This window comes from Mytilus trossulus, chromosome 6 (assembly GCF_036588685.1).
Source record: "Mytilus trossulus isolate FHL-02 chromosome 6, PNRI_Mtr1.1.1.hap1, whole genome shotgun sequence".
Classification (NCBI taxonomy): Eukaryota; Metazoa; Mollusca; class Bivalvia; order Mytilida; family Mytilidae; genus Mytilus; species Mytilus trossulus.
In genome coordinates, this window is record NC_086378.1 from 80,440,787 (window position 1) to 80,468,474 (window position 27,688).

The 27,688-nt window shown below is 31.0% G+C and overlaps 1 protein-coding gene across 2 annotated transcripts in view; it reads left to right on the forward strand.

Annotated features, from left to right (window-relative positions):
- Nucleotides 1-27,688, forward strand: part of LOC134721973 (hydrocephalus-inducing protein homolog) — a 64,965-nt gene that overhangs the window by 32,058 nt on the left and 5,219 nt on the right. Inside the window, exons 47-80 of one of the 2 annotated variants that reach the window (XM_063585352.1) lie at nt 268-419; nt 898-1,164; nt 2,600-2,644; nt 3,849-4,031; nt 4,399-4,518; nt 5,078-5,410; nt 5,804-6,008; nt 6,431-6,533; nt 6,853-6,961; nt 7,634-7,885; nt 8,356-8,526; nt 8,954-9,004; nt 9,306-9,395; nt 11,728-11,814; nt 13,068-13,200; nt 13,485-13,664; nt 15,695-15,964; nt 16,362-16,583; nt 17,056-17,416; nt 17,739-18,013; nt 18,420-18,493; nt 18,907-19,110; nt 19,437-19,703; nt 20,196-20,420; nt 21,067-21,208; nt 21,771-21,936; nt 22,316-22,463; nt 22,771-22,978; nt 23,430-23,651; nt 24,014-24,382; nt 24,954-25,220; nt 25,910-26,079; nt 26,598-26,733; nt 27,096-27,401. In XM_063585352.1, coding sequence (XP_063441422.1) covers nt 268-419; nt 898-1,164; nt 2,600-2,644; nt 3,849-4,031; nt 4,399-4,518; nt 5,078-5,410; nt 5,804-6,008; nt 6,431-6,533; nt 6,853-6,961; nt 7,634-7,885; nt 8,356-8,526; nt 8,954-9,004; nt 9,306-9,395; nt 11,728-11,814; nt 13,068-13,200; nt 13,485-13,664; nt 15,695-15,964; nt 16,362-16,583; nt 17,056-17,416; nt 17,739-18,013; nt 18,420-18,493; nt 18,907-19,110; nt 19,437-19,703; nt 20,196-20,420; nt 21,067-21,208; nt 21,771-21,936; nt 22,316-22,463; nt 22,771-22,978; nt 23,430-23,651; nt 24,014-24,382; nt 24,954-25,220; nt 25,910-26,079; nt 26,598-26,733; nt 27,096-27,401 — 6,513 coding nt within the window. The remainder of the gene's footprint in view (nt 1-267; nt 420-897; nt 1,165-2,599; nt 2,645-3,848; nt 4,032-4,398; nt 4,519-5,077; nt 5,411-5,803; nt 6,009-6,430; nt 6,534-6,852; nt 6,962-7,633; nt 7,886-8,355; nt 8,527-8,953; nt 9,005-9,305; nt 9,396-11,727; nt 11,815-13,067; nt 13,201-13,484; nt 13,665-15,694; nt 15,965-16,361; nt 16,584-17,055; nt 17,417-17,738; nt 18,014-18,419; nt 18,494-18,906; nt 19,111-19,436; nt 19,704-20,195; nt 20,421-21,066; nt 21,209-21,770; nt 21,937-22,315; nt 22,464-22,770; nt 22,979-23,429; nt 23,652-24,013; nt 24,383-24,953; nt 25,221-25,909; nt 26,080-26,597; nt 26,734-27,095; nt 27,402-27,688) is intronic. The other variant, XM_063585353.1, reaches the window with a different exon arrangement.

The window sequence follows — 27,688 nt, forward strand, 5'->3', positions numbered from 1 at the left end:
TTCATTCTTTGGAGTTGATAGTTAATTTGGTTTTATAACAATTTGAATTTAAACCACTGAAGTTTTAAGTTTTTACACTACTATAATATCATTAGAGTGTACATGATTTAGATTTTCAGTATTGATGGTTTCAGAGTGAATTTCTTTTTATGAGTATTATTGTAAATAAACAAAAATACTGAAACTGGATAAATAAGATGGTATTCCAATATCAAAATTTCTAAAAACATGTTTCTTCAATAAATAATGTGTTAAATATAATTTCAGGTATTAGACGGTCTAGGTATGGGACCAAGGGGACCACCTGTACCCCCACCAGCTGATTTCAGTGTAATCCCATATCCAGTGAAGAGGAAAGCCCCTCCTGTTAGTGAATTTGGTGGGAGATACATATTCATTGCCTCATCTGCTGATGATCCGTAAGTATAGATTATTGTAGAGGACATTTTTTACATTTTTAATGAAAGGTTGTTAAATTTATTTATTTATTGGAATTGTAAATAATATGTGGGGGTATATGTCAATGCAGGGGAAACATCACAATCAAATCATAAACAACATTTAAAGATTGATAGATAATAGACAATCTAACGATAGATTAGCTGTCTACCAAGTGTCAATTAGTTTCTTAAATAGTTATTTCCCTTTGATTTGAAATGTTTTGAATTTCACAGAGACTACTGAAGATATGCTGTGAAATTACAAAATGTACAAAGACAAAAATGAAAGAATGACTTAAAAACTTATTTACGGTACATGGTTGACAAAAGCGGACATGTGTTGGTTGTATTTGAGATCATATATCAGAAAATTAAGAATAAAAAAACAGAAAAAGAATGTTTGAAGCTTTAATGTTGAATTTTGATATTTAATGCAATAGACATATGTTTTTTTTAGAAATGTTGGTGTACCTGAGAGCAGTGGTACAGAACCTGAGGAAGAGAAATCTGTAACCCCAGACAAGGGTAAAGAGGATCACACCACACCCACTAAGGGTAAGGCTGCTAAGGACAAATCTGGAGGGAAAGATACAGCTAAAGGAGAAAGGAAGAAAAGTGCAGAGAGAAAATCAACATCAAAGACAGAAAAAAGACGTCCATCAGTAAATGTTCAATCTCCACCACCAGGGGCAGTAACTCCTGTCTCTGATGGCGACAATATCAGGTATGTTTTTGTGTGCCTCTTATGTATTTGAGGAAAATTAATATGTACATATGTAATTCAATATGATTTAATACAAGATTTTGGACAAGGTATATTTACTCCTTTTGGGGCAGGAAAATAATAACGTATTTATTGCTGCAGTTAATATGTATGTCTTTTGCATGTGTAAAATATTTGTGTAGTACACACACTATCATGAACATGGTAAACAATAGATGCATGACATTTCACTATGTAAATGAAAAATAGTTCAGTGTAGCTAGACTACTGCATAAAAGTGCATACATGTGTGAATTTCTTTTTCAAGTTCTTTCTATCTTTGTGTTCATATCTTCATAACATTGCCTCAACATGCCCTCACATTGAAACCACGTCATATAGAAGTCTAAAACTTTGTCAGCACAAAAAATGTTCAATAAATTAAATGACTTTGGTACATTTACATATCATGTACAAGTAAAAATCTAGTATGTCAAGGTCTAAGGTCAAGTGTCAAACTGAAAACTTATCAGCACAATACAGACCAAATGAAATGGGAGACAATCCGATGTTGTAAAAATTAGTACTGATTTTTTTCAAAAAGCTTATAGGTGTAAACAATTACTATACTGATATTTCGAGGCCTTTATTGAGTTTAAGGTTAAAGGTCAAGGTCTTTGCATGCCATATCTCAGAATAGCTGTTCAGAAAATGTGGTCTTGTGAGGGATGTTGTGCTTTTCATTACCTTTCTCTGACATCCTACATATTTGTTAGAAATACCTTGAATTCAACCACATAATGTCCATGATTTAAGACTAACATTTGTTAAAATGAACCAATAATTTCAAACACAATGTCAGTTATCTCTGATTAATATGATTCCAACAATTTTGACAAATAACCTTATATCCTGTTTTCTTGCTATATAATTCATCTTCTGATATCTTCTTTGTCCTTGTTTGAAATGTTTACGTTTAATATTGTATATGTACTTAAACACTTTGTGAAATATCTTGTCAAAGACTAATAATTTCTTCATTGTCATTAATTACATCAAATCTTAACTGTTACATGTCTTTTCATGCATGATCACTAACATAAACAGACCTAGTCTGACACAAACTAACTTTACAAAACAAACTTTGCAGCTTTAGCTTAAGCAGAAAAAGGTATTGCATCAATTTTGCCAAACATAGCTAAATTGTTCTGTCATAAATTTATTAGCCTTTCAAGTACAATAGATTATTTTGATTTTTTTCTGTTGATAATTATTACTTATACAGTAAATTGGATATCTTTAAAAAATGACCTACTGTGGAAAGATATAATTTTCTTTGTTAGATTTGATTGTCATGGTAAAATGATGCAAATATCCCAAACTTAAGTTTAAGCTGCCAAAGTTAAAACCAATTGTATATTAACACTCTAGTTAGCTTGCATGTCTCTCCTTACAGTATGTCAGGGGATGGGATGGCTGTTGGAGATTCCAAAACTCCCAAGTAAGTAGGACATCGGTATACATAAACATGGCCGTGGCTCTCATTATCTCATATCACAAATCTACATGTGCAGTTTACCCTATTAACTAGATTTTCTTCATTTACTTGTGCTTACACAATTTCTGAATTATGTGAAAGATGACAGCTCTATAACATTGAAGAAAATTTAGATATGTCACACTATAGTTAAGTAGAAATTTGTATGTAGTCTACTTTTTCAGGTGTCATTTGGTTTATTTCATTTCAATATCTTTGATGTGAAATTTCATACTGTTCATTGCATTTTTGCATTTAATAGCTGAGGTTTATTCATTGAATTTCATCTCTATCTAGTCTTCTTTTAGTGGAAAGGAAACTGTACACATAATCATAATAATTAATCATTGTCCACATTATTGAATGCACACCTTCATTTTTTTTTTTAAATAAACACAGTTTGTGTGAATGTGGCTTTAAATGCGTTTTTCACTGCTTGATGCACAAAGATTTTTACTTTAGTAATGTGTGTTGTGTTTAAACTGATTTCATTTCAATTAAACAACAAATACAACAATCAGAGCATGGAATGATTTTATCATTACTAAGCTAAAATGTTACAGGACATGGTTTCTACTTTACAGATGTCAATCTTAATAGCAATGCTTGGGAAAACATTAATATAAACAAAACAAACCAAACCTTCAACTTGCTAGCTTTAGGATAACAGCTGTAAGCAAGCTGTTAATAATATATAGTAAATATCTAAAGAAAACTGTAAAAGAGGAGCCATGTGTCCAAATATTAAATATCCATAAGCCATTTTGAGTTCATCATAGAGAGCCTTCATCATGTTTATGTATACCAACTACATACAGAATAATTTAACAATTGTCTACTTTTAACAGTGTTCAAATTAACATTTCATGACTATCTATTGCTGAAATATATTTTAATTGTTGACCTTGCCCTTTCAACCAGCTTGCCTTTTGTCCACTAATGTAACTTATTGATATTTTCTATCAAATTGCAATTGCAGAAATACTTTTTATCTCTGAAAAACAAAAAAATTATAAAGCTCTACATAATTAAACCTGTCTTTGCTTTACCTTTTTTCCCAAATTGTCATAAATATTTTATTGTTGAAATGAATAAAAAAATTACTGTTTAAGATCATAAGTTGACATATGGTTACCTTCAACTAACACAAAAACTTTTCCTCATACAGACTTACCATATTCCGCTGGATTGTACCTGCTAATGGAGAAGTTGTGGTACGTCTACGTTTCCAGTCAGAAGAACTTGGTCAGTTTGATCAGACCCTAAACTTTGAGATTGTTGGCACACGTCGTAGATACCAGTTATTCTGTAGAGGAGTGTGTGCATTCCCATCTATTAGTAGAGAGCCAAGGTAAGTTGATCTTTATTGCTATTTTCCTACTTATTAAAGAGTTGTAAAATGATAATTATGTAATTTTACAAAAATAAATGACAAAGACATTGGGGACAGATATTTGCATCACATTTTTATTATTTGATATGATTTTTGCAGAAATTCCAAGAAAATACCAGTAGTAGGAGTCATATAATAATGATGATACTGTATAAATTTAAGATATTGACAATTATTTTTCTATAAGTTGTTCTTTAATCCTGAAAATATATGGAGATAAGAAGAGGGACATACACATAATTTCTTTGTCTATGTAAGATTTTATGCAATACCTTTATTAAGTTATTGCAATTTTTTCAATATTCAAAATACATTTCTTTTTTAGAATTGTTTTCCCAAGCCGTAAGAAGACCAAGAAGACAAATGAAATTTGCCATAAGAAATACATCTTATCAACAGAAACATTTGAATTTGGACCCCTTCTGAACTCTAGACCTAGAACTGGGTAAGTAAATATACTTTGTGAGGATAATCAATAATATTCTGGTTAATATTCTACAAACATGCAGATTTGAAATAACATAGTTTTATGAAGATATAACATGAGAATTGTTAACTGATTCAAAGACACGTTTCACTAGAAGTTCATAGACTATTTGGTCTGACGATTGAATTTAGGATATTTAGGATTCTGTATTATTTTCAAAAGCGTACATTACGACATTAGTTCTTAGCCTATGAATATTTAACCAATTGAAGATTATTTCAGTTTGGATATATCCAAACAATATAATTTTATTTACATAGTCCTTTAGATTTTAAAATGAACAAAGAAAATGGGGTGATAATATTGATATGCTGTTATGTAGAGGCTTTCTTGTTGTCAGATCCTTTCCGTGGACAATTGAAATCATATATACATTTTAAAAAACAAAGGTGAACCCCAAAATAAACATAAAGAAGTTGTGATAAAAATAGGATAGATGATATGTCTATTTGATATCATTTAAGAAAACTTATGATATACTTTTCAACATTCAATAAACTTTTGATATGTATTTCAGATACAAAGAAGGCAAGCATCCAGCATATCAGGAACAATTAAATGTAACAAATACATCCCCACTGGAGGCTGATATCAGTTTCTGTTTCTTCAAAGACAGTAAGAGTGAAACATTCATTCTAGAACCACCAAATATGTTACTTAAATCTGGAGAGAGTCAGAAGCTTACGATTTGGGCTTACCCATGTAAAGTAGGCAGGATTGATGACTCCATTGTTTGTTGTATCAGAGAGAATCCTGAACCAGTTGTATTTAAGATAGCATGTGATTCATTCAATCCTGAACTTGATCTGAACACCAAGGACTTCAGATTTGAATCTGTTAGATTGTATAGGTGGGTTTTTGTTGCTTAATTTAGAAATGTCATTTTCCTTTTTATACTAATTTTTAGGAGCTAGCTAACATTGTTTTTTCTAATCCATTAAGTTTCATTTAGATTTTGATTCCAGATTTTCTATATTATAAACTTTCATTTGCTAAAAAAACAGAGATACATGTTGGCAAACTGATACATCATTATTATATGTGACTGTCTATGTATTTTGCTCATTGAAAATAAGCTGTGGTATTCTGTCTGCTAATTTAACTAGATTATCTGAAATTTTAAGGTAAAGAAGTGCATGAATAATTTCATATTTTAAGGCAGAAACAGAATATCTAATACAGCTTCTTAAAACCTTTACATCTGCTTTTAATCTTTTTTCTAACAATTGATTCTTTATTCTAGAAAAGAGATAAGAACAATTCACATGAGGAACAACACCCAGTTACCAGTTGTATGGAAGGTGACAGGTATTGAACAGTTAGGTGATGACTTTACATTGTCAGCTGACCATGGTGTTATAGATCCACTACAGGAATACCCACTCCATGCTTACTTCAGGGCCATGAAACCTCTTAATACAACTCAACAGAAGAAAATCAGATTGGAGGTAAGTTATAGATAAAATATCAACCTTTTATTGTAATTATATGCTTAAAAGATACAGGCAAAATGCTGTTATAAGGCTTAATGGTTGAAATCAAGATTTTATACTGATTGATTTCTTGTACATTTTGGCTTTGATCACTGTTTTTTTAAACCAGGTGCTATTTTTATTGGAGGCAATTTTGTAACATTTGTATAGGTAATTGAAGACAATATATTTGTGTTCTTTGTTTGTCATTTGTTTTTGCTCAGTTAAAAAAAATCATGATGCATTAGTATGTTGATCAATTTGATTTAGATAGACAATAATATGCTTGGAATTTAAGTTCTACTGTGTACTCAGTTTATGGGAATGCAAGAAACATCTCTGATATCTATTTCAACAAATCACTATCTTTATGCTGTTTTAATATTTCTTTTTTATAGATACACGACCAAGAAGGTGTTCATCCATTGTCCACAGAGAATCTGACTGTACATTATGAACCTTATGATATCAGTGTTGATATGAGTTTCAACAACAAGGGAGGTAAGAACTAGATTTTTTTAATAACAATGCATCTTAATTCTGAATAAGTTTAGTCCAGAACAGACATTTGCTTAACTTTATCGAAGATTCAGTGTTGATGAAAACATTGTGATCTCTGTATACCCCAATTGCTCTGTATACCCCAATTGATCTTAGATATAATACTTTCAAAAAATAGTTTAAATCTGCACCAAAATCAATCCACAACAATAGCTAACAAAGTTTTAGAAAATAAGACAAAACATAGAGTCAATTTTCCATCTGGTTTCATATTGCATATATATCTGATTCAATATTTAATGATTTTCAATTTGTGTAGACCATGGTTCAGATGGTGGTGGCCTTGACCTTGGTATCATACATGTTGGTGAAGAAAAGAAGTGTACTTGTGCTTTGAAAAACAGAGGGAAATATGAAGTTGGATATAAGTAAGTGGCATCAACTTTGTATAATTACAATACATACACCAAAATGTCAAGTTGCATATATATAGATGCTACCACTGTATGGAGTGTGATACAAGATTTATCCACTGGAGACAGTAAAATTTTCAAATTTAAAACATGAGGCGCGTCACAATAGGAAATTCAGATGAAAGCAAGAAAATTTGATGACATAATAAAGAACTTGAGATAACACAAACTACATGTTGATAAAATAAAAATGATCAAGATGTCAGGAAAAGGATAAATCTTGTAAGAATAAGAAAAGAAAATATAGTTACCTGGATTTCTTTTTCTTGTTCATTTGAAAAGAAACAACTCTTGCAGTTATTCTTTGAGGTGTCCATATTTGACCTATTGCATTGGAAAAAATCTGCTCCTCCCCTTTTTTTAACAGTAGTTCAACTTTCTAACTTTTTATTACACACTATCTGTAAAATGTGGAAATCATTTTATGAAATATAATCTTGTTTTAATTATTACTTAGAAAATTGTAATTTTTGTTGTCATGGTATGTCATATTCAGAATTTTAATATTGTGAAAAAAATAACCGAACAAAATAAAAAAAGACAAGAAGACTACTTGTAGATTTGCAAAAGTTTATTATCAGTAGATATATATGTATGGTATTTCATTAATATTTTATATTTTTTTAGATTCATCAAGACGGACTGTGACCCAGCCAATCCTAATGCTGCCTCTTTATTTACCATTACACCAGATCATGGTAATCTGTCGTCTGCTGATAGGCCAACACAACCTACGATCATATTCAAATCTGACAAGGAACTAGTCATCAAAGATCAACCAATCCTGAGCTGCCAGGTCATCGACTTGAAAGTTGGTGATGAGGGAGAAATCATTGGTGTTATACCAATCAAAGTATCTGCTAAAGTGCTGTTCCCTAAGTAAGTTAAAGCATGTAAACTGAAAAGGTAATCCGTCAACATTTGCACAACTTTTATCCTGCAAACTTGAGGATTGGTTCTCTCTCATTCAAAATGAAAGAGTCTTAATTAATGATTAGTGAAAAAAGAGAGTTGTGTACCTGAAAGTATATTACAGGATTGATCCAATACTGTATTTCCTTAGCAAACCAAATCCTGCATTTTTAACATTTTTCAATTATGTAGTGTATTTTTTCATGCTTAAACTTCCAGAGCAGTGAACTATGATTTCTGAAATTTAAAAATGTTCAATAGCATGTAAAGTTTGAAATTTCATAAATGTCTGAAATCAGATTAAAAAAAAAATTAAACAATTTTAAGAATAAGACATTTTACTGCAATTTTGTTTCAAATCTTTTTAAGGTACTACAGAAACCTATCTTACAGCAACACATTAAACTTTAAAACGAATTTTACCAATTTTATTTAAGGTACGAGATTCAGCCAGCTAATGATATTAACTTTGGTTCATTACTCATCAATAACAAGAAAGAAGGCCAGAGTAGATTTGAAATTCACAATCGTGGAGAGTTTGATTTCAAGTTCATAATATCTAAGATGCAAAAGGAAGACAAACAAGGTGGAGGCCGTGGAAATCGTCCGTAAGTATAAGAAATTACATTGTATAGTGCACTCCAATATATACAGGGATCACAGCTTCAGCTTCTGTTTTCACCTTTCACTGGTCCCACCAATGTAGAACAGGGAAACAGTTCAATCAATTTATAACATTACTGTCATATGGTATATTATATCATTTTTTAAATTGTGATTGGGTTATTCCTATTGGGATTTGGCGACATGAACACAAGTACTAACTATTCTCTATGTCTGTATTCTTGAAATTATACTATCAAAATTTGGCAAAACTTCTAAAGCTATTAAAAATACAGACCAAAATTAACTCACAAAAATAATTTCTTATATAAACTTTTCATTTCTAAGTATCTACCTTTCTATATCTGACCACGTCCTTGAAAAAAAATAATACAATACTTATTTCAATGTAAAAGAATACTTACTTCTTAGCCAATTACCAGAGCTTGAGACCAAGCAAAGAAAAGAAGATAAAAACTATAGGTATAAGTACTGAACCAATTTCAATGTTAGTTATATTCAATTGTTCGAGATCTGGGGCCCTATGCTGTATCCTGCAGCTTCCTTATTTTCTTTTTCTTTTTAAGTTTTAATCGGTCACTTTTTAAATAGAGCATAGTAATTTGCATGTTTATCCCCAGTGCATGTGACTTTTTAGTTTTTGTTGATCTTAAAATTTTGTTTCATTGGCACTGTTGTAAGAGTAAATGCATGTTCATCAACTTTTTCTTTGATACCCTTGTCACCACAAACATAAACAAAATTGTGTATACCTCTTACTCAGCCCTGTGAAGGACAGCAAACGAAGCAAGTCCCGTGATGGATCAAGTTCTGGAAGATCTGTAGCTAAGCCTAAGAAAACAGATTCTGTCAGGTTAGTTGTTGAGCCCACCCTCTCACTTCTGTTTCACTAACAATCTGATGTGTGGATGCTAAATATAGTACACTGTAATGCAGGTTTTAGCAAATATGAAATCTGGCATTTATCCATTTTGCAGTGCAACTTTGATAATTTTTACCATTGAAATTATTATTTCTTTAATTTTTTGTCATGTATTAGAAATTAGCCTAGATTTTACATTTGTTAAAAACCTGCTGAACAATTCTGCATGCTCTCTTATGCCTTAATCAGTATGTAACAAGCAGTGTTTGGGATTTTGAATATAAACTGTATATTACTAATACTTGTTATGCATATGAACAATGCTCAGTTCATAAATGATTTGAATTGCATAATGTAAAGATTTGATTCATTATTTGTGAAATATATTTTATTCAACTTTATAAATTAAACATTTACTAGTGAAACATTGAAATGGGATATGTAATCTGTACTTGTGTCTGTTCACTTTATATATTTTTGCAGTTTGGATGCAATTTCATAAATGAAAATATATCAAAATTATATCATTTTCTGTGCATGATAAATACAGTTGTTTCAGATTTGCATGGATAATGTTTATATTGTTTGTGTCCAGTGTGGAAGTACTTTGCCAAAGACATCTTTGTATTAAACAAAAAGAAAATTGCTTTTTTATAAGCAATGATATTCTTGATAGTTAAACAAGATGCAATTTGTCTTCTATCTGCCCAAAAAAGAAACAAAAGAATATTTGCCTTCATTTCACTTTGCACATCTCACTATATTAATGTTAATTCACTGTTCAAAAAGACTTTGATATAAAGCTTCCCATAAATTTTCTAACCAAATTTATGAATTTCTTAACATTTCATAAACATTGATAGCATTGATTCTATATATATTTATATATGAATTATGTGATTTAAAGCAGGCCTCAGTATAATCAATACAATTAAGTTTTAATATTCTGATTGACACTTATAAGTCAGGTGATTTTTTCCTGTCAGATATTTGACATAAATAATTAAACTATTCTAAGGCATGTATAATAATCTCAATATTCTAATGCAAATGTGATTATAAACAGTCATTTCATCAGTATTCCAGAGCAAAGGGTATTATTAAAACAGTCATTGACAAGGCCTATATTGAAAATGCATTTGAAATTACCAAGACATCACCATAGGTCAATTCTAAACTGTGCTTTTCTGTTTGGGGGAAATCTTTGCGACCTGACATCTCATTTAAAATGACCTGTGACTTGTGACATTTAAAAAGTTTAAAAGCTTAATTAAAAGTGACCTTGTGACCAATGGAATTTTAAAAGCAATCTTGCATACTAAGGGGAGTACCTTTCTAGAGCCCTACAGTAAACCAGACCTCAGTATTCTTATGCCAATGTAATAGAAGTAAATGAATACACATGAAGAGGGTTGAAAATTATTGTTATTACCTGGGGGACTATACTTAATTTGAACTTTGGTGGACAAATGTCTCATTGGCAGTCATATAATGTACATTTCAGCATGACAGAATATACTTAAACATTACAGTTACTTATAATCAGAAGGAGAATTTATTAATGTTATAATTGCCTTTTCTTTTAATTTTTGGAAAAATTATGTCACTATGGCTTTTGGCAAAATATGATTTTGAAATTCTTGGCAAATTTGTACTAATAAGTGTGCCTGGAAATAAGAGATTAATGTATAATTTTTATATTTTTAGAAATGCAAATTGTTTTACCAAATTGTTGTGCTTAGAATAATGTAACTGAAAATATGACTGTTCTTTCATGATTCATGATCCTTAATTTTACTTTTGATCAAATCTAGTATTATTGTTGACGGCTGTATTCATCTTTCTGACAAACAGGTCCTATGACTAGCATTTAAACATTTTTGTTTAAATCTTACTGGAAGCAATGATCTTCATCCACTTGTTTGAGTTGACTAATATTAATTTAGTAGCTAACATATATATACTAACTATAGTTCTTAGTGCAGACATGTCAATCTTATTAGAAAACTAACACATCTATCAATTTCCTTCAAGATTTTTCTGAATAATGCTTCTAAAATGGGGAAGAGTTTAGAAATAAAGTGTTAATGTTGATTCTAAAAACATAAACCCCGAGTGTTTGGATTTTAAGAAAATGTTTGCTTTCAAACTTGTTCAAAACTTGTCTTTCTAAGGAATTAAAAAATTTATAATTGATAAAAAATTCAAGAAGACATTCATAATTGATAAAAAATTCAAGAAGACTTTTAAGATTGACATGTAGTTTGTTTGATTGCAGTGATTTCTATAACCATATATCACTTTAACCTATATTTCTCTCTAGCGACTACAATGCTAGTCAAGTTATGCTGACTGCAGGAATTTCACGAGCTCAAATGTCCTCTGTTCCACCTAATGGTAAACGTGGCAGGTATATCATGCATTCACTTCATGAGTTATTCTTGTTATCTTAATATGTTTGATAAACAAGGATTTTTTGGTGTGGTTTTTCTAACTTTTATAATAAAAGTCTAATGTGCATGGTTTAAAGGCTAAGTACAGCATTCATTACTAAATTTCCAACTTTCAACCAATTGTTTTTAACTTTGGTGGATAGTTGTCTCTTTGAAATCATACCACATCTCATTGATTTTATATCTATAATTTGTTTCGGTCAACTTTTGTTTAACTTGAAATACTTTTCAATAATAAAACCTGTTTAAATAGAAGTCTTGTTTAAAGAAATTACAGTAAAAATAGTTTCACACTCTTGGTTGTGTTTTAGCAAGAATAACTCATTACTTTTTCACTTAGTATGCTTCTCTAACAAACAAACTAACCAATTTCTAGCATGCAATATTCTAAATATGGTATTATGCTATTTATATTCTCAGCATTGCTTATATGAGTGATTTTTTTGTCTATAGTATATTTTGTAATTCCAATAAAATGTGAAATGAAAATTGCAAATAATTAAAATGAAATATTTGCACATTTTTGGTGCAAATTAACGATAATAAGTACATATTTCTTTACTGGGTTGATAATTTGACATCAGATTCATTTGATTGACTAATCTTGATTGATAGAACACTAAACACAAGAATCTGTATTTCCTAATGACTCACAGAGCACTTACAGAGCACTATAGAAAACAAATTAGGATTACAAACTGATGCATTTTTGAAGAAGTAATTTGCATGACCATGCATACTTGACCATTATTTAAGTACCATTACAAGTGACAGATTTGTTTTTATAAAAGAGCATTCTGTGACCTTGAGATGAAGAATAGCTTTAATAGTGCTGTTCCTTTGCCAGGGTTTTGTCAAGTGCATGTGGAAGTTTTGTGTTTTTAATGAATAACCTTCTTTTGCATTTGTTTGCCAAGTTATTTTGAGATTTTGTTTTCATTTGTTAAAAAACTGTACCTAGAGTCTCAGCGTTAGCACATTCTTTTGAATCCATTATAACTGATAATACGAAATAGATACAAAATCTTGCAGACATTAAAGCAGGAGATCACCTTAAAACCTTAAAAATATTGAAATTAATGCTAGGCAAGAAAATTATATTTTATTTGAAAATGATAAACAAGTAATGACAATGGTGAAAATTTTTTGATATAATACAACAGAATTCATGACAGTTTTAATATCTATAAAATCTGTTATTTTCATACAGAGCTGAAGGTGGCGCTGCTAGGCAACAGTTTGGAATGTTTATTGTCTCCCCTACCAGTGGAACAGTCATTGTAGGTGGCTCTATCACTATCAATGTAGATTGTATCACAGAACAAGAGGGAAAAGGAGATGAGGTGAGTTGTTTCCCTTGACTGTGGTCTTCATTAGAACAGACCACTTTCAAGTTATGTCCTTCAGGAAAAATTCATCAATTTTACATGACTTTCAAACGTTATTTACTAGATAGAGGGAACCGCCTGTATCCTTGCACTATAAAAGTTCATCAAGCATCTTTTGTGATCGTCATTCTGCATGATAAACTAGATATATTATATCTCATTATGTGAATCTGTTTATAATTTGAACAGTCTACTTAACATTTTTATGTTACAATAATGATACGACAATTCCCTTTTAGGAAATATGTATTGATGTAGTTGACCGTGATCCAAATGACCATCCAGGTGGTATACCCTACAGACTGTTAGCTGAAGTGTGCATTCCTTCTATTAGTACCATAGAACAGAGGTTTATTGGTTCCATCTTTGAGGAACATAGAATTGTCAAAAATCTCAGCATCTGGCAGCATAGTAATCAGGTAAATAAAATTGAAAATATTAACAGGAATGTGTCAAAGAACAACATCCCAACCAAAGAGCAGAACAAAATATGTGAACTAGTTCAGAGAAAAGGAATGTCACCCTAAACTTGGAAAAATTAATTGATTTAAAATTGATTTTGTAGGGTTTATTTCTAGAATTAAGAAGAAAATATCTGTAGGGCCGTTTTTATTAAATAAGTTGGTTTACGGATCCGCCGACCCGAATTTTCGCTAATTCAAATAAAAATAAATGCATATTTGTCCTTAAAAATTATTTCCGCCGACCTCATATTTATCGATTTACTAAGAAAAATTTAAACGGAATTTTTGTGTTTACGTTTCGTATTCTGTTTCCTATTTCTGCACAAAAAATCGTAAACCAGTGCACCGGAAACGTGACTGGTTAGCTTTCCATTACACCCAAAAGCGAAAAAAAGTCGCCTTGTTCTTGATGATACCAGTCGCATCCGTCATCGGACATTTTCAATTTTTAACAAGTTGATGAAACATCATTTTTTTATTGATAATTTAAGAAATTAAGACATAAACGGTTCATTATCTTAAGAAATGAGGCTGAAGCATAGCATTTGCAGTGTGTAGCAGTTTATTTGATAAAAAATACAACTCGTCACCTCGAACATTTTTGCAAGTTCCGGTGCTTGTCACTCGAAAACGTACATCAACCTAAATTTCGACGGCAAAATAAGTTGGTTACTTCATTTAAACGTGATAAAAGTTGCCTCTAGTAAATGTTTAACCCATTTATTGCATTAAAAACGTCATGTTCCTTTCCAAATAACTTGTCAAACATCATGACATCGTTTATTTTTGTAAATTTTCTTGCATTCGTCCGTCATTTACCGATTTCTAAACTACGGATCTGAACCGGACCAGCTAAGACCGAAATCCCTACTTTTACAATAATTATTATGGACGCACGGACGAAACAGCTGACAGACGAATATTGACCACAAAGGGAAAAATTATGTATGTCACATGCATTAAGAGACTTTTAGTTACATCTAATTGATTGGTGTCTATAATTCCCTATATTTTTTTATGGATTGAATTTGTTTCAAACTTGATTAAAGTTGCTTAACTCTGAGACTATCACACTAGCTAATATCAATATATTATGGACCAGGTTAATAACTTATATATTTTTTGATGAGAAACACTGAATTTCATACTTAAGATAGTTTTGAATTAAATTGTAATTGATATATTATAATTTCTTTACATTTTTCAAAATAAAAAAAAAAACAATTTAGTGCTAGATATTAAATATTTAGTTGGAAGTTTCTCACAAGAACCTAAGTAAACTTTTAATTTGAAATGTTATTTTAATTGTATACTCAGATATGAATTGAACAATATAAAAAGAACATTATTTACATATGACCCTTTATACTATAGTAAAATCCAAACATTGTAGGGCACCACACGAATGAGCACTTCTCTTTTAAATCTCACCACTTCTCCCTATCAGTTTCAAAAAGAGAAGTCACTTCTCCCTATAATTCTGAAGAAGTGTGAGCCCTACAGATATCCGTAAACCAATTAAAAAAAAACGACTGGAAAGATCTAGTTTAAATTTATTTTTTTTCCCTCCTCCTACCCTAAGTTTTTTGGGCTGATGTCCGTAAACCAACTTATTAAATAAAAACGGCCTAATGGTAGTGCATATTTATCTTACTCTCTTCAGTTTTTATAGGGTATTTGAAAATTTAGTTTAAATTAATGCCTGTGGCAAGGTAGTTAGTAAACTTAGTATTATTACATTCAGTATTTATAAACTTAGTGAGTGTGAGTGGTAAGAGATGTAAGGTAAACATCAATGAGACAGCAGCCTAAAAAAACATGCTAACTTCAGCAGACAAATATCTCTGAGGATCTAGGCAAGATGTAAATGCTACTAAAATTTTTATAGCAAGTCCTATAAATCAACTTTTTGTTGTTCTGATACAGATTGATGTAAATAAACAAGGAAACGAAGTTGAATAAATGTTTTTTCACTTTTATCACAGGGAGATCTCTACACTGACGGTGGAGTATATGCGGAGGATGAGAACAAATTTATATTTAACAATGTAATCATTGGACGTAAGGCTAAGGCTAGGTTCAAGATCTGTAACACTAACAAAGTCATGTGTGATGTTGTATTCTCCGTCAAACCAACCAATGTTAAAAGAGCTGGACAGAATCAAGATATATTTGAAGTAGACCCACCAAGGGCTCAGATTTCACACCACAGCCATGTTTATGCCACTGTCACATTCACACCACCATCTATGCAGGTAAGATTTGTTGCATCTGATAAAAATCACAATATCCCATGAGAGAATTAAAGATTGAGGGTTTATACCAAAAAAATGATTTCTGTATTGGATGCAGTTTCTAATTATTTCCCTGAATGAGATGCATTTCAAACTTCAGGCCATAAGTCAGATTTTTTGCAGTAAAATGATAACTACATAAAGAAGCTTTATTTTTTAACTTTTATTTCCTTACATGTAAGAAAATTTTTAGGAGACAACTAATGATACGTTTTTATTTGTTTTGAAAAGTGTAATATATAATGTTTCTTGGCACTTATTATGATCAAGCTTCAGAGTAGTATTGTAAATTATGTAAAAAATGTTATTACAATACATGGATTTTTTCAGACAATAAATGAATTTTCTTTCTTTATAGAATTTCACTGCTCAATTTGAGGCTGCTTTAGAAGGTCAGACCAAGGGTAAATCATTGATATTTGAAGTAGCTGGTGACGGCAACCTCCCAAGGATTACTGTACAGAAACCTACAATGAGGAACAAGATGGGTCAGACAATATTATTGTTCAAGAAGAATTTAGTAGGAAGAACACAGACACTGCCATTTACATTGATCAACGATGGAACACTGCCAAGTAAAGTAAGTTAAGTTATATAAATGTGTGCAGATAAAGTGGCTGTATTTCCACAATATTTTGTGTATTTTTTTTACAAAACATTGTAAATTGTTGTTGATATTTTTCAGTTTTTGTAAGTTTAATTTATGCTATTATTATCCTATGTTTCTAATTTCCACATGTTATTTTCATAGATATTATAGAGTTATTCATAATTTCTTCTCTAAGGTTCTACTTATTACTGTATGAAATAATAAAGCACGATGATTGACTGCTATCTATACATACAGAAATTTTAAAATTAACACTTAAAGTTGAACCTCACAATTAACAAAACAAAATTTATATATATACATACAAAAATGATGTGTGCTTCAAATATGTTCAATTATGACTCACAGACTCACAAAGATCAAACACTTTGATTAGAAAATGGGCAAACAAAATTATTCTTATACTGGCTGCCTATAATACTATTTAATACTTGTATTTCAGGTTGATTTAGACTTGATGGATCCTGATAATGTGTTCAAAATAAGACCTGGCACTGATACCAACGCTGTAATGGAAAATGATTACGAGGATACAAAGAGACCTCACACAGCCTCTGTATCTGTAGGTGTTGGTGAGGTGGCTAACTTCAATGTCATCTTTAAACCCTCAGCAGTTCAGAGGTCACAAGCCCATATCAAACTGACTGTGATTGATAACCAATACGAGGATTCAATTATTCAAATGGTTGGTGAAGGTTATGAAGATGAGATAACTCTGGACAATATTCATAGTGTTAGCCAGCCGTTTGAGCCAGAAGTTGTTGCTGGCGAGGATAGTGCATTGCCAGATGATGATATTGCAGGTAAATGTCTGTTTATATTTCTAATTTGAACAGCAATGAAAAATTCATTATATTTGCTGAATAAGTTAAATTTAAATCAAATAAGTGTTACTTTAAAAATTAATGTGTTTATTTAGTATACTGACTATTTATAGGATTAATAAATCTTAGAATAAGGAATGCAATAAATAATGATTTTCCAAAACAAACATGTTTCAATAGGTAGTGAAATCATGTTCCTCCATTTACATTTTATTCATCTGTTAGAACTGCATTGATCTCTAAATTAAAGAATTTGTTAAAGATGCACCCTTTTAATGAAAGTTATCTCCTATTTTTTCAGCTGCCAAACCAAATCTGATAAACTTTGGTGATATTTATGTGAATGAATCCTGTACTTTGTCATTCTCAATGACCAACAACTCCAAGACTGATGTCTACCGTCTCCAGTGGCCAGAGAATGCCAATCTGAAGTTCACACCTACATTGGGTCATCTCCATCCCAATAGTAGTAAAGATGTGACCGTCTCATTCAAGTCAGATGCTGCTAAAACCCTGACGGAACAAGCTGTCAACTGTAAAGTCACAAAGATCAAATATGATAAACCAATTGATCAGGTGAGATTCAAAACCTTTGCAGTTTTCGGTGAAGTTCTTTTTACTCAGATTTAAGTCTTAAAAGTGTTTTATTGCCATGGGCTTCTTCTAGTCCTCTTCTTATTTGCCCATGAGGATATCAGTTTCTCTATACTTGTGAGTTTTGAATGACTCTTGGTTTTGAATGACCCTTGATTTTATTGTTTGTTTTTTTATGGTGTGTTTAAGTCATGATCACTAAAAATATAAATATTGCTGATTGATTTTATCAATGTTTAAGTATATTTTACATTTTTTTGTGGAGTAAATTGATGATTCATGTTGTTATCTTCTTAAAATTTTGGCATGTCAATGATAATGGTGATTATAGAAATAAAATAAAATTATGAAAAATGTGTAACTTATTGATTGAATATTGTTTCCATAGATTGCAGCCTGGGATGATAGAATTAAGACTGTCAAATGGGTTGATCTCCCATCATCACCACAACCATCAGAAAGGTAGGATAGATATTGGAGTAAAAGTAAGAATAGACAGGGGAATGTGTCAAAGAGACAACAACCAGACCAAAAAGCAGAAAACAGCCCAAGACCACCAATAGGTCTTCAACACAGCGTGAAGCAAAATCAAAACTTTTTCAAATGAAATAAGAAATCAATCTGCGAGATCATCAGAAAAAAAAGTTAAATAACAAAAATACTGAAATACGGAAAATTCAAAATCAAAGATCTGTAATCAAATGGCAAAATCAAAATCAAAAGCTCAAAAACCAATGAATTACAACTGTCAAATTCCTGAATTCTTGTGTAAAAAATGGTGGATTGAACCTGAACCTGGTTTTATAGTCACTATACCTCTCACTTGTATGACAGTAGCATATTTGTCACCCTAAATTTTTTTTACTGTTTTTCAGTGGATCAAAGGCTCCATTGAGTTCAAGAGGTGCTAAGAAGAAGGTTGTAGAAACAGAACCAGAGCCCACATTTACAGATTTTCCTGATACAAGTAGAAATGTAGAACTCCTTGTTTCTGCCAATGCTGATTTCAGTAAATTTGGATGTAAGACTGAGAATGTTCACTTTAAGGATACTCTTATGTTCCAGACAAGAGTTTTTGAGTGAGTATAATGTTTTAGAAATATAGGAAAATAACATTTAGAGAAAATATTTTTCTTGGAATGCTAATTCAAGGTATATTTTTTTGTAATTGAATTATTTAACAATGCTGAAAATAGATATTATATGTCTGAAAGGATGCATTTTTTCACAAATTGATAAAAAAAAACAGTTTCTGTACTTTACAAGTTTTTGCATGAACTACTATGAATTATTTCCTTGGAAAAAAAATTGTGGCATTGAATTGAAAATATTTGCTTTACAACTGGTGTTATAAATTTTACAATTTGAACAAACTTAAAAACAAATTGCCTAATTTTTTTTCCAGATTTAATTTAAGTAACAAAGGTAGTATAAAGATGGACTACAATTGGCAAGTGTTAATGGAGAACATGGCCCCATCATTAACCAGAGCTGTCACGTTCATGTCTGAAGGAGAACGACCAGAATCTCATATTGATGCTGTAGATGCCAGTTATATCCCCTTCAGTGTTGAACCTGAGTTTGGTACCATAGCTGCTGGAAAGAAACAGAGATTTACAGTCAAGTTCTCTCCCCTTGATGTCAATACATATGAAGGAAGACTAATCTGCACGTAAGTTGAATAACCGGAAAATTATTTATAAATGATGGTGAATTAATGCCGGATAAATCCCAATAGAATCCCTAGGATGGATACCTTGGGTAATGAGTGTTGTGAACCTTTTTGGCGAGTGAGCGTAGCGAATGAGTTAAAACATTTCATATTGTGTCGATCGGCTGATATTTTACGATATCTATATGTAGAAAACCCGATTATCTGTTTATTGTTCTATTAATGGTCTTTTTTCCTCTCCCTAAGATAGTTTGAGGCTTGACGAAAGCAAGCTTGATAACATCTCCTCTCACATTGTGACGTCGCTGATAACTTCTCCTCTCACATTGTGACGTCGCTGATAGTGCCATATAAATGATATTTTCAGGATGCAGATATGTCTGTTGATGAATAAGATATTGCTTACGTTATTAAAACGGTAAACGCTCTATTTCTATGTGCAGAGAGCTGAAATATGATAAATAATGTTAGACATGCATATTTACATTTCAGAATACCGAACTTAGAGAAGGATATCCAAGGACCTGTTGTTGGTTTGAAGGGAAAGAGTCTGATGCCATATTGTCACTTTGAACTTCAAGATTCAGATTATATTACTGGAGCCAGACGGGACCCTGAATTACCTGGGCCAGGAGATTCAACAAGGGGAACAACTCTTGATCCAAACACTCGTGTCATTGAGTTTAGTTGTGTTGGTGTTGGTGTAAAGAAAACTTTGTAAGTGTATTACTGTGGTTTGTCTTTTACAGAATGTTTGTATTAGCTTTTATGCCAAAAAATGAATAAAAAAATAAAATGTTATATATTTCAAGCGCTTTTCTGGATTTACCTTCATTAGGAATGCTTGAAAGCTAAATTATTAGATTATTACAGTATAGCGGGTTATTTTCGCGGGTGTAAAATTTCGCGATTTTCATTAAACAAGGTATACGAAATATTTTAGCGGTTATTATTTTGGCGGATGAAAACTTTTATTAATACCTTTGCATGTACACCATTAATTTGGCGGAATTTATTTTGGCGATTTTCTTCTATCCGCGAAAATAAGCGAAAATTTACACCCCGCGAAAATAACCCGCTATACGGTATTAGAGATTGAGAAATAATTATTTGCACAAAATATAACAATTAATATTTAAAGTAGCAATAACGCAATAATACCAAACTTTGAAAATATTCATGACAGATCTAGATGCCCCTTAATTGATTTACATTGGGGGCTTTAAATGCCAAAATTGTAATGTAATTGGGCAAATACATCATATTATATCTGATGTTTGAATATGCTGATTTATTTAATATTTCAATATTGTTTATAAATTTAGTTTTATGTAAATCCACTAATTCATTGTTTTGTTTATAGAACATTTGGCGTAGTTAACCCTACCAACAAGGGGTACAGTTTTGAATGGATCTGTGAAGATAGAAATGATGACACAACAAAGGTATCACCATTCAAATGTGTCACTATGGAAGGTCTCATCAAAAGTGGAAAGAGATTCCCCGTAAGTAACATAACCCATAGAACATTTCACTGGATAAAAGAATGAGTTCATTTTCCCATCGCATATTGAATTCTAGGTACAATAGCATGCAACAGTTGTGAACAGAATTATGGCATATTTTGCGTAATGTAAAAACACAATTATTTATGTTTTTTTGATATACAGACCCTGCAAAATAAACTTCCTAGAAGGAAAAAAACTGTATGTGAACAAATTATGGCCAGTGGGTTCAATTTGGTAGATGTCTTTAGTTTATAACAATAATAAGTCTAATGAGCAAGTACATGCACATTACTTTGGATTCCTTTGGAACATGAATTACAGGGCAGTCCAAATTAAAGTGTTAAACAAAATGAACATTCCCTAAATGCTTATATGCAGAAATTTTCATTTTTTATGAAATAATGTTTTTGTTTTCCAAAAAAGTGTGCAATTGATTTAATCCTCAATTCATGAAAATTAGTATCTAAGAAATAAATGAATTCACGGTACATAAACTACCCTGATAATGTTTTGCTCACATGCCATGACTGGTCTTTAACCTCATTCATGTCTTCTGCAGGTAACATTTGAGTTTACCTCCATGGAACTGGACACAGTTGAGTCATTCTGGAGATTTGTTATTCCTGACCAGAACATCTCTGTACCATTTTTGTTGGTGGGTAAAGCTAGAGAGCCAGATATAGCTATGGACAGATCTCACATGAACTTCAAGGCATTGCTGATAGGTATTATTAAGTTATTATTGAATGAAGTTTCCATTAAAAATCAGAAATTTCTTTCATTATTTAGATGCGTTCAAAAAAAAAAAAAAATCATATTGAGGCATTTACCATTTGTATCTTAGTTTAAAAGTTTGAATACAATATAAATTATTATTGTGCTTGTTGCTCCAATGTTCAAAAAGATGAGATTAGTTTTGATATTGCTGCATACAAGTAATGAAATCAAATTCGAAAATGCAGTCTTCATTCATTATAAAATATGTAATTTTCAAATTTTGCAAGAAAAAAAACTCATAAAAATTTCAGAATTTACAGGGTTTTAAAGAAAGATTCCCTCTTATTTTCATGAAATATGATATAACACTGATATGTTATTTTATAGGACATGCAGCAACAAAAAGTGTTTACATCATCAACAACGAAGATGAGGCTTTCTCCTATGTAATGGAACAAGATTCCTGTCACTCAGCCGGTTTCTCCGCCCACATTCAGGTGGAACCAATGACTGGAATTATTCCACCTAAATCAAGGTATTATTAGTGTTGCATGATAATTTTACTTCTTTTTTACACCAACAAAAAATATGTAATGGGAGATAACTCTGGTGATATTTCAGTTAAATAAATTCAGTAAAAGGCAAACACTCTTTTGATTTCAAAATCATGCTATTGTTTTAACCATATTTCATCATTGGGAAACTTAACAAATGGATGAGATGCAAGATTTACAAGAAAGCTATGGCAGTATTTATAGATATTGTTTGAAAATTGTATGTCAATCAAATATAAATCTACTTTTTCATTGTTTCTAAAAATACATTCAATTTATTTATTTCAGGGCACCAATACAGTTGCATTTTGCCCCAAATTCAGACAAGGAAGTAAATTTCAACATTATATGTAAAGTTAAGAGGAAGGTTACACCAGTTACTCTGAATGTCAAGGCTGAAGGTTATTCTATGAATTCTACTTTACTCTGTGAGGATTCTCAAGGACGAGTCGAAGAACTTATATGCAATGGCATGAATATAATCCGCTTTGGAGAGGTAAGCAATCAGAAATAGAATCTATATAAAAATACAATATTTCAAGACTAAAGTAGGATGATACTTTTATTTTGCACCATTGATCTATCGCATTAGAAAGTCTACAATCACGTTTTATCTATGGCATTAAAACTCTTCACATCATCAGAAAAAAATACTGTAAATGGTGATATTTCTTGAAATGTTCAAATGGACAAAATTCGTTTCAGGATAAAAAATCAATATGATTTATGAGTAAGACTCATCGTAGAGCTTAGATAAAGTATTCTATATGTATTGTGTAAAGACTGTTTTGTTTGATATTTTTTTTCTTTTTCTTAGATCAAACACTAAGATGTTTTATGAAACAGCATGTTTATCAGTCTGAAAACAAGTAATAAACGAAGTTTACAACTTTATGTACCTCTCTAAGGGCATGCAGTTTGCTCTAATTAATCTGTGCTCTTTACAGGTTGAGGTAAATGAACAACAGATAAGAAACCTAACTATCATAAACTCTGGAAAGTTTAACTTTGACTATGAATGGGAGATGAACATGAGCTCTCAGAAGAAAGATATGGTTTCCATCACACCAGGCCGTGGTGGGGTTCTCCATGGAGAGAAAGCTGTCTGCAGACTTGTCTTTTGTCCTCCTAGTCGTACAACACTTAAGGACTGTGAACTTGTTCTGAAGGTAATAATTTTAAAATGAACCAAAGAAAAAAAAGGTTTAGAGGATAAAAGAAAAGTTTAAGTTTATAATTTAACAATGCAGTTTCAAACTAATTCAAAGTCTGAATTATTATAACATTGGGAAAAATTTAAAGAGGATCATGCAACAAGTAATAATTTAAAGAATAAGAAATTTAATGTAAATATAAAAGTTTAAATTGTTTGATATAATGTCAGTTATTTGCTGTGGTATCAAAACATATGTTTTCACTTGTTTAAATCTATATGAAACTGAATCAATTATAAAAAGTGTTGAATAAATACCTATATAAAATATATATATATATACTAATAATACATATTTTTCCCTTGTTGTACTTTTAGATAAAGAATGGACCAACATACAGTATTGGACTTGAAGGACTGGGCGTAACTCCAGGACTTCATTTCTCTTTCCAATCGTACAACTTTGGAAATTGTTTCATCTACAAGGCAGGAATGCCAGATCGTAATAAGGTGCTGAAACTGACCAATAAGGATAGAAAAGACATTAGTGTAAATTGTTTATATGTGCCAACCGATCATCTGCATCATAACTTCAAGCCTTGTGTGATTCCATCAGGCCAGTCAATAGATGTATTGTTTACATTCTATCCAAGGGAGGCAAGAGTGTATAAAGAACAGATTATATTTGAAATTAATGGACTTTCTAGAAACAGTGTTACGATTATTGGGACTGGAACTGAAATGAAGGTTTGTACATCGTTTATCAGATTACTGTGTGCATTTATCATTTGATTTTGACATTTTAGACAAAAATGCTGTTTTAATTTTTGCAATATTGAGAAAAATCCTTATATAATTCATATAAAAAACTCAAAAGAAGAGTTTAAATTATTGCGTTTTAACCTTGTTGCATTTTTTGGCAATAATAAAAACAACACAATAATTTCTGAATTTACAGTAAGCAATTACTGACTTTCATTAAACAGATTCAATATGTAATACAGCATTGAAACACTGAACAAAATCATCTTTTTACTATCTATGGAAATTGTTATTTGGCATTTGTGAATTATTTCCAAACAACATAAACAAATATGACCTGGTTGAATTGGGTTTTTAATCCAACTAACTTTAAGTTGTAATTTGAAAATTTTTAACATATTTTAGAAATATTTACAGATCTTATAATTATATGATAAGATTCATTGTGTGCATTCACTTCAATTCCATTCTAAATTAGAGAAAACTTTTGAAGATCATTTTTCATCCAAGAAATTAGTCAATACAGTTTATTCAATATATATTTCTTTCATTTCAGATTGAGGTTCCTGAGTCAATTATAAACTTAGGATCACTGGTTGTTGGAGGCAAGCTTAAGAAACCTCCACTAGTACCAGTTGTCAATAACAGTCCAGCACCAATCACATTTAAACTGGCTCTGACACCCACCACACTGGCATTACAACAGACCAATGCGTTGTCTATCACACCTACAGAGAATATAACACTGGAGGGCAAAGGTGGAACATGTAATGTCATAGTTAAACTCAACAATAAACACAGAATCCCACAGTTTACAGAAGAGGTATGAAATGGATTGAAATTGTTGTGGTTACGATTTGAAATGAAACTAATTTCCTTGTTTTGTAAATCAAGAAATCATGTTATTCCATATTGATAAAATATTAGTAGGTTTTTCTATATGAATGGGATTTTGAATAAATAAGCATATTCACCTGCGGAAAAAAGATATTCACCGCGCAAAACGTCGCGTGCTTTTACGTGTATAATTTTGGTAAAAAAACGTTTGATGTACAATTGGTTTTGGTAAATATTTTCCATTACATTAATTTCTCTCGGAATATGGAATAAAACATTTACTGTCTTTTGTTTCAGTAAACATGTGGTTTTATTGACTTTTGAAAAACTGATATTCACTTCGGCCGTTGGCCTCAGTGAATATCAGTTTTTCAAAAGTCAATAAAACCACACATTTACCTCACCAAAAGACAGTAATTGTATAATATTTACTTTATCCAAATAATATTCTTTTCTATTAGAAAATAGTTCTTTATATCTTAAAAAGTGACATCTTCTCTATTTAGATAAAGATTGATAAAATTGATATTAGATTTAATCTCAAAATACAAATATCAACATTAGAGAATGATGATGACTCTGTCAGTAAGTTTCTATCTAATTAACTCCTTTATATAAATCTAAACCAATTTGGTTTAAATTAGTTCTTAAGTTTGCTATATTTGTTTTTTAAAGGTTTACATGGAATGTGCTGGACATTCTCAGCCATTATTTGCCATTAAAGGATGTGTATTGGGTATGGAGATTAACTTGGATACCACTGCTATACCATTTGGTAGTGTGTTTAAAAATAGCTCCACTTCAAAGAAGATTGTGATGACAAACACTGGGGACATGAATGCTAAGTATGTATAGTTTCTTTAAGATGTGGATTCATTATTATCAATTTAAGTGGCTTTTGTAGCAAAATGTTAACCACATTTAAATATTCAACTAAATACTAAATTTCTGTATGCTTGTATGCAGAATTTGGTTACATCTTTAAATTGAATATCTTTGAAAAATTTATAACTTAAATCAACCAAAATTGATACCCATGAAAATAACTGAATCTGTAGATGACCTTTTTAATGAAAGATAAGATGATGGAATATTTTGTTTAGGAATTAAAAATATGAAATATTTGAATGATAATCTATAAGGTATAACATTAATAATCTGACATCAAAAAGCATTTCAAAATTTTGTTTCACTATAAGCAAACACCTTAAACAATTTCTTTATTATGGGTATCACCCATGAATAAATAATTCTAAAGTTATCTTCCATTTAAAATTTAGAATCGATTGTGTATTTTTCAACCTTTTAAATGATTATCTACCCTATATCAGGATGTTTATTTATAACAATTACTTCTATTTAGATTTACCTGGGATATAAAGAGATTTAGACCAGACTTCAATATCTACCCTGTAGAAGGTTACATCACACCTGGTATGGAAGTTACTTTTGAGGTGACCTTTGAACCAAAGCAAGAGAAAAAGGACATCAGATATGATGTAAGAATCAGTTTGCTTATTGTTACTAGAGTAATTTTGAACAGAACATCTTTCACCTTTAATATTTTGAATACACATGACTCCAATTTGAGGGAGAAAATGTGTCATAGGACAATGTAATATAAATATACAGGGTATTTACTTTGTGATGCATAAGTTTTGGGGCAAAGCAAAATTGAGAAATCATGTATTTATCTATGGACTCATAATGATGTTTAATCATTTCATTTATACTCTCATGGAAATCTTATTTTGAGTAAATAAGTAAATTTATTGGTGCATTTAAAGAGATTTTCAAATTTCACAAGCAGAAATTCTAGCAGTATACTGATACTTATATGTTCTATTTGTTATCATTTCAGAATTTGCAGTGCTTCATTGACGGTGGCATTCACAAACCAGTAACCTTGACCTTGACAGGTAGCTGTACAGCCATCAACCCCAGAGAAAGTCAATCATTACATCCTTTCATGGTTCCAGTCAGAGAGGAAGATACCAAAACAATAACTGTGAGAAATGGCACAAACCAGTCCTGGCTTTTACGTCCTATAATAACAGGGGACCAGTGGAGTGGATCTACAACTTTCAAGGTGGATGCTCTGAAGGCAGAAAATTATGCAATCTCATATAAACCAGTAAAAATGACACATGATGGCATCAAAGACACTGTGAGTACCAATAAAGATTGTAAATGACCTTGGTTATATAATATAAATTAAGATCTTCATTTCTATAGATCTTTCTTATTAGAAATTGTAGCAAGTGTTTCTATATTGGTGCTTTGATTTTGCAGTTTTGTTTTTCTTGAGAAAATAGCTTTTTTGTTTATTAATTTGAAATAATCTGAAATTGCACAAATACAACTGACTAAATGAAAAAAAATGCAAATATCGGGGAAACCTTGTTTTATCAACAAAAATTATACATATCTTAATGTTGTTTCCTTTTACTATCA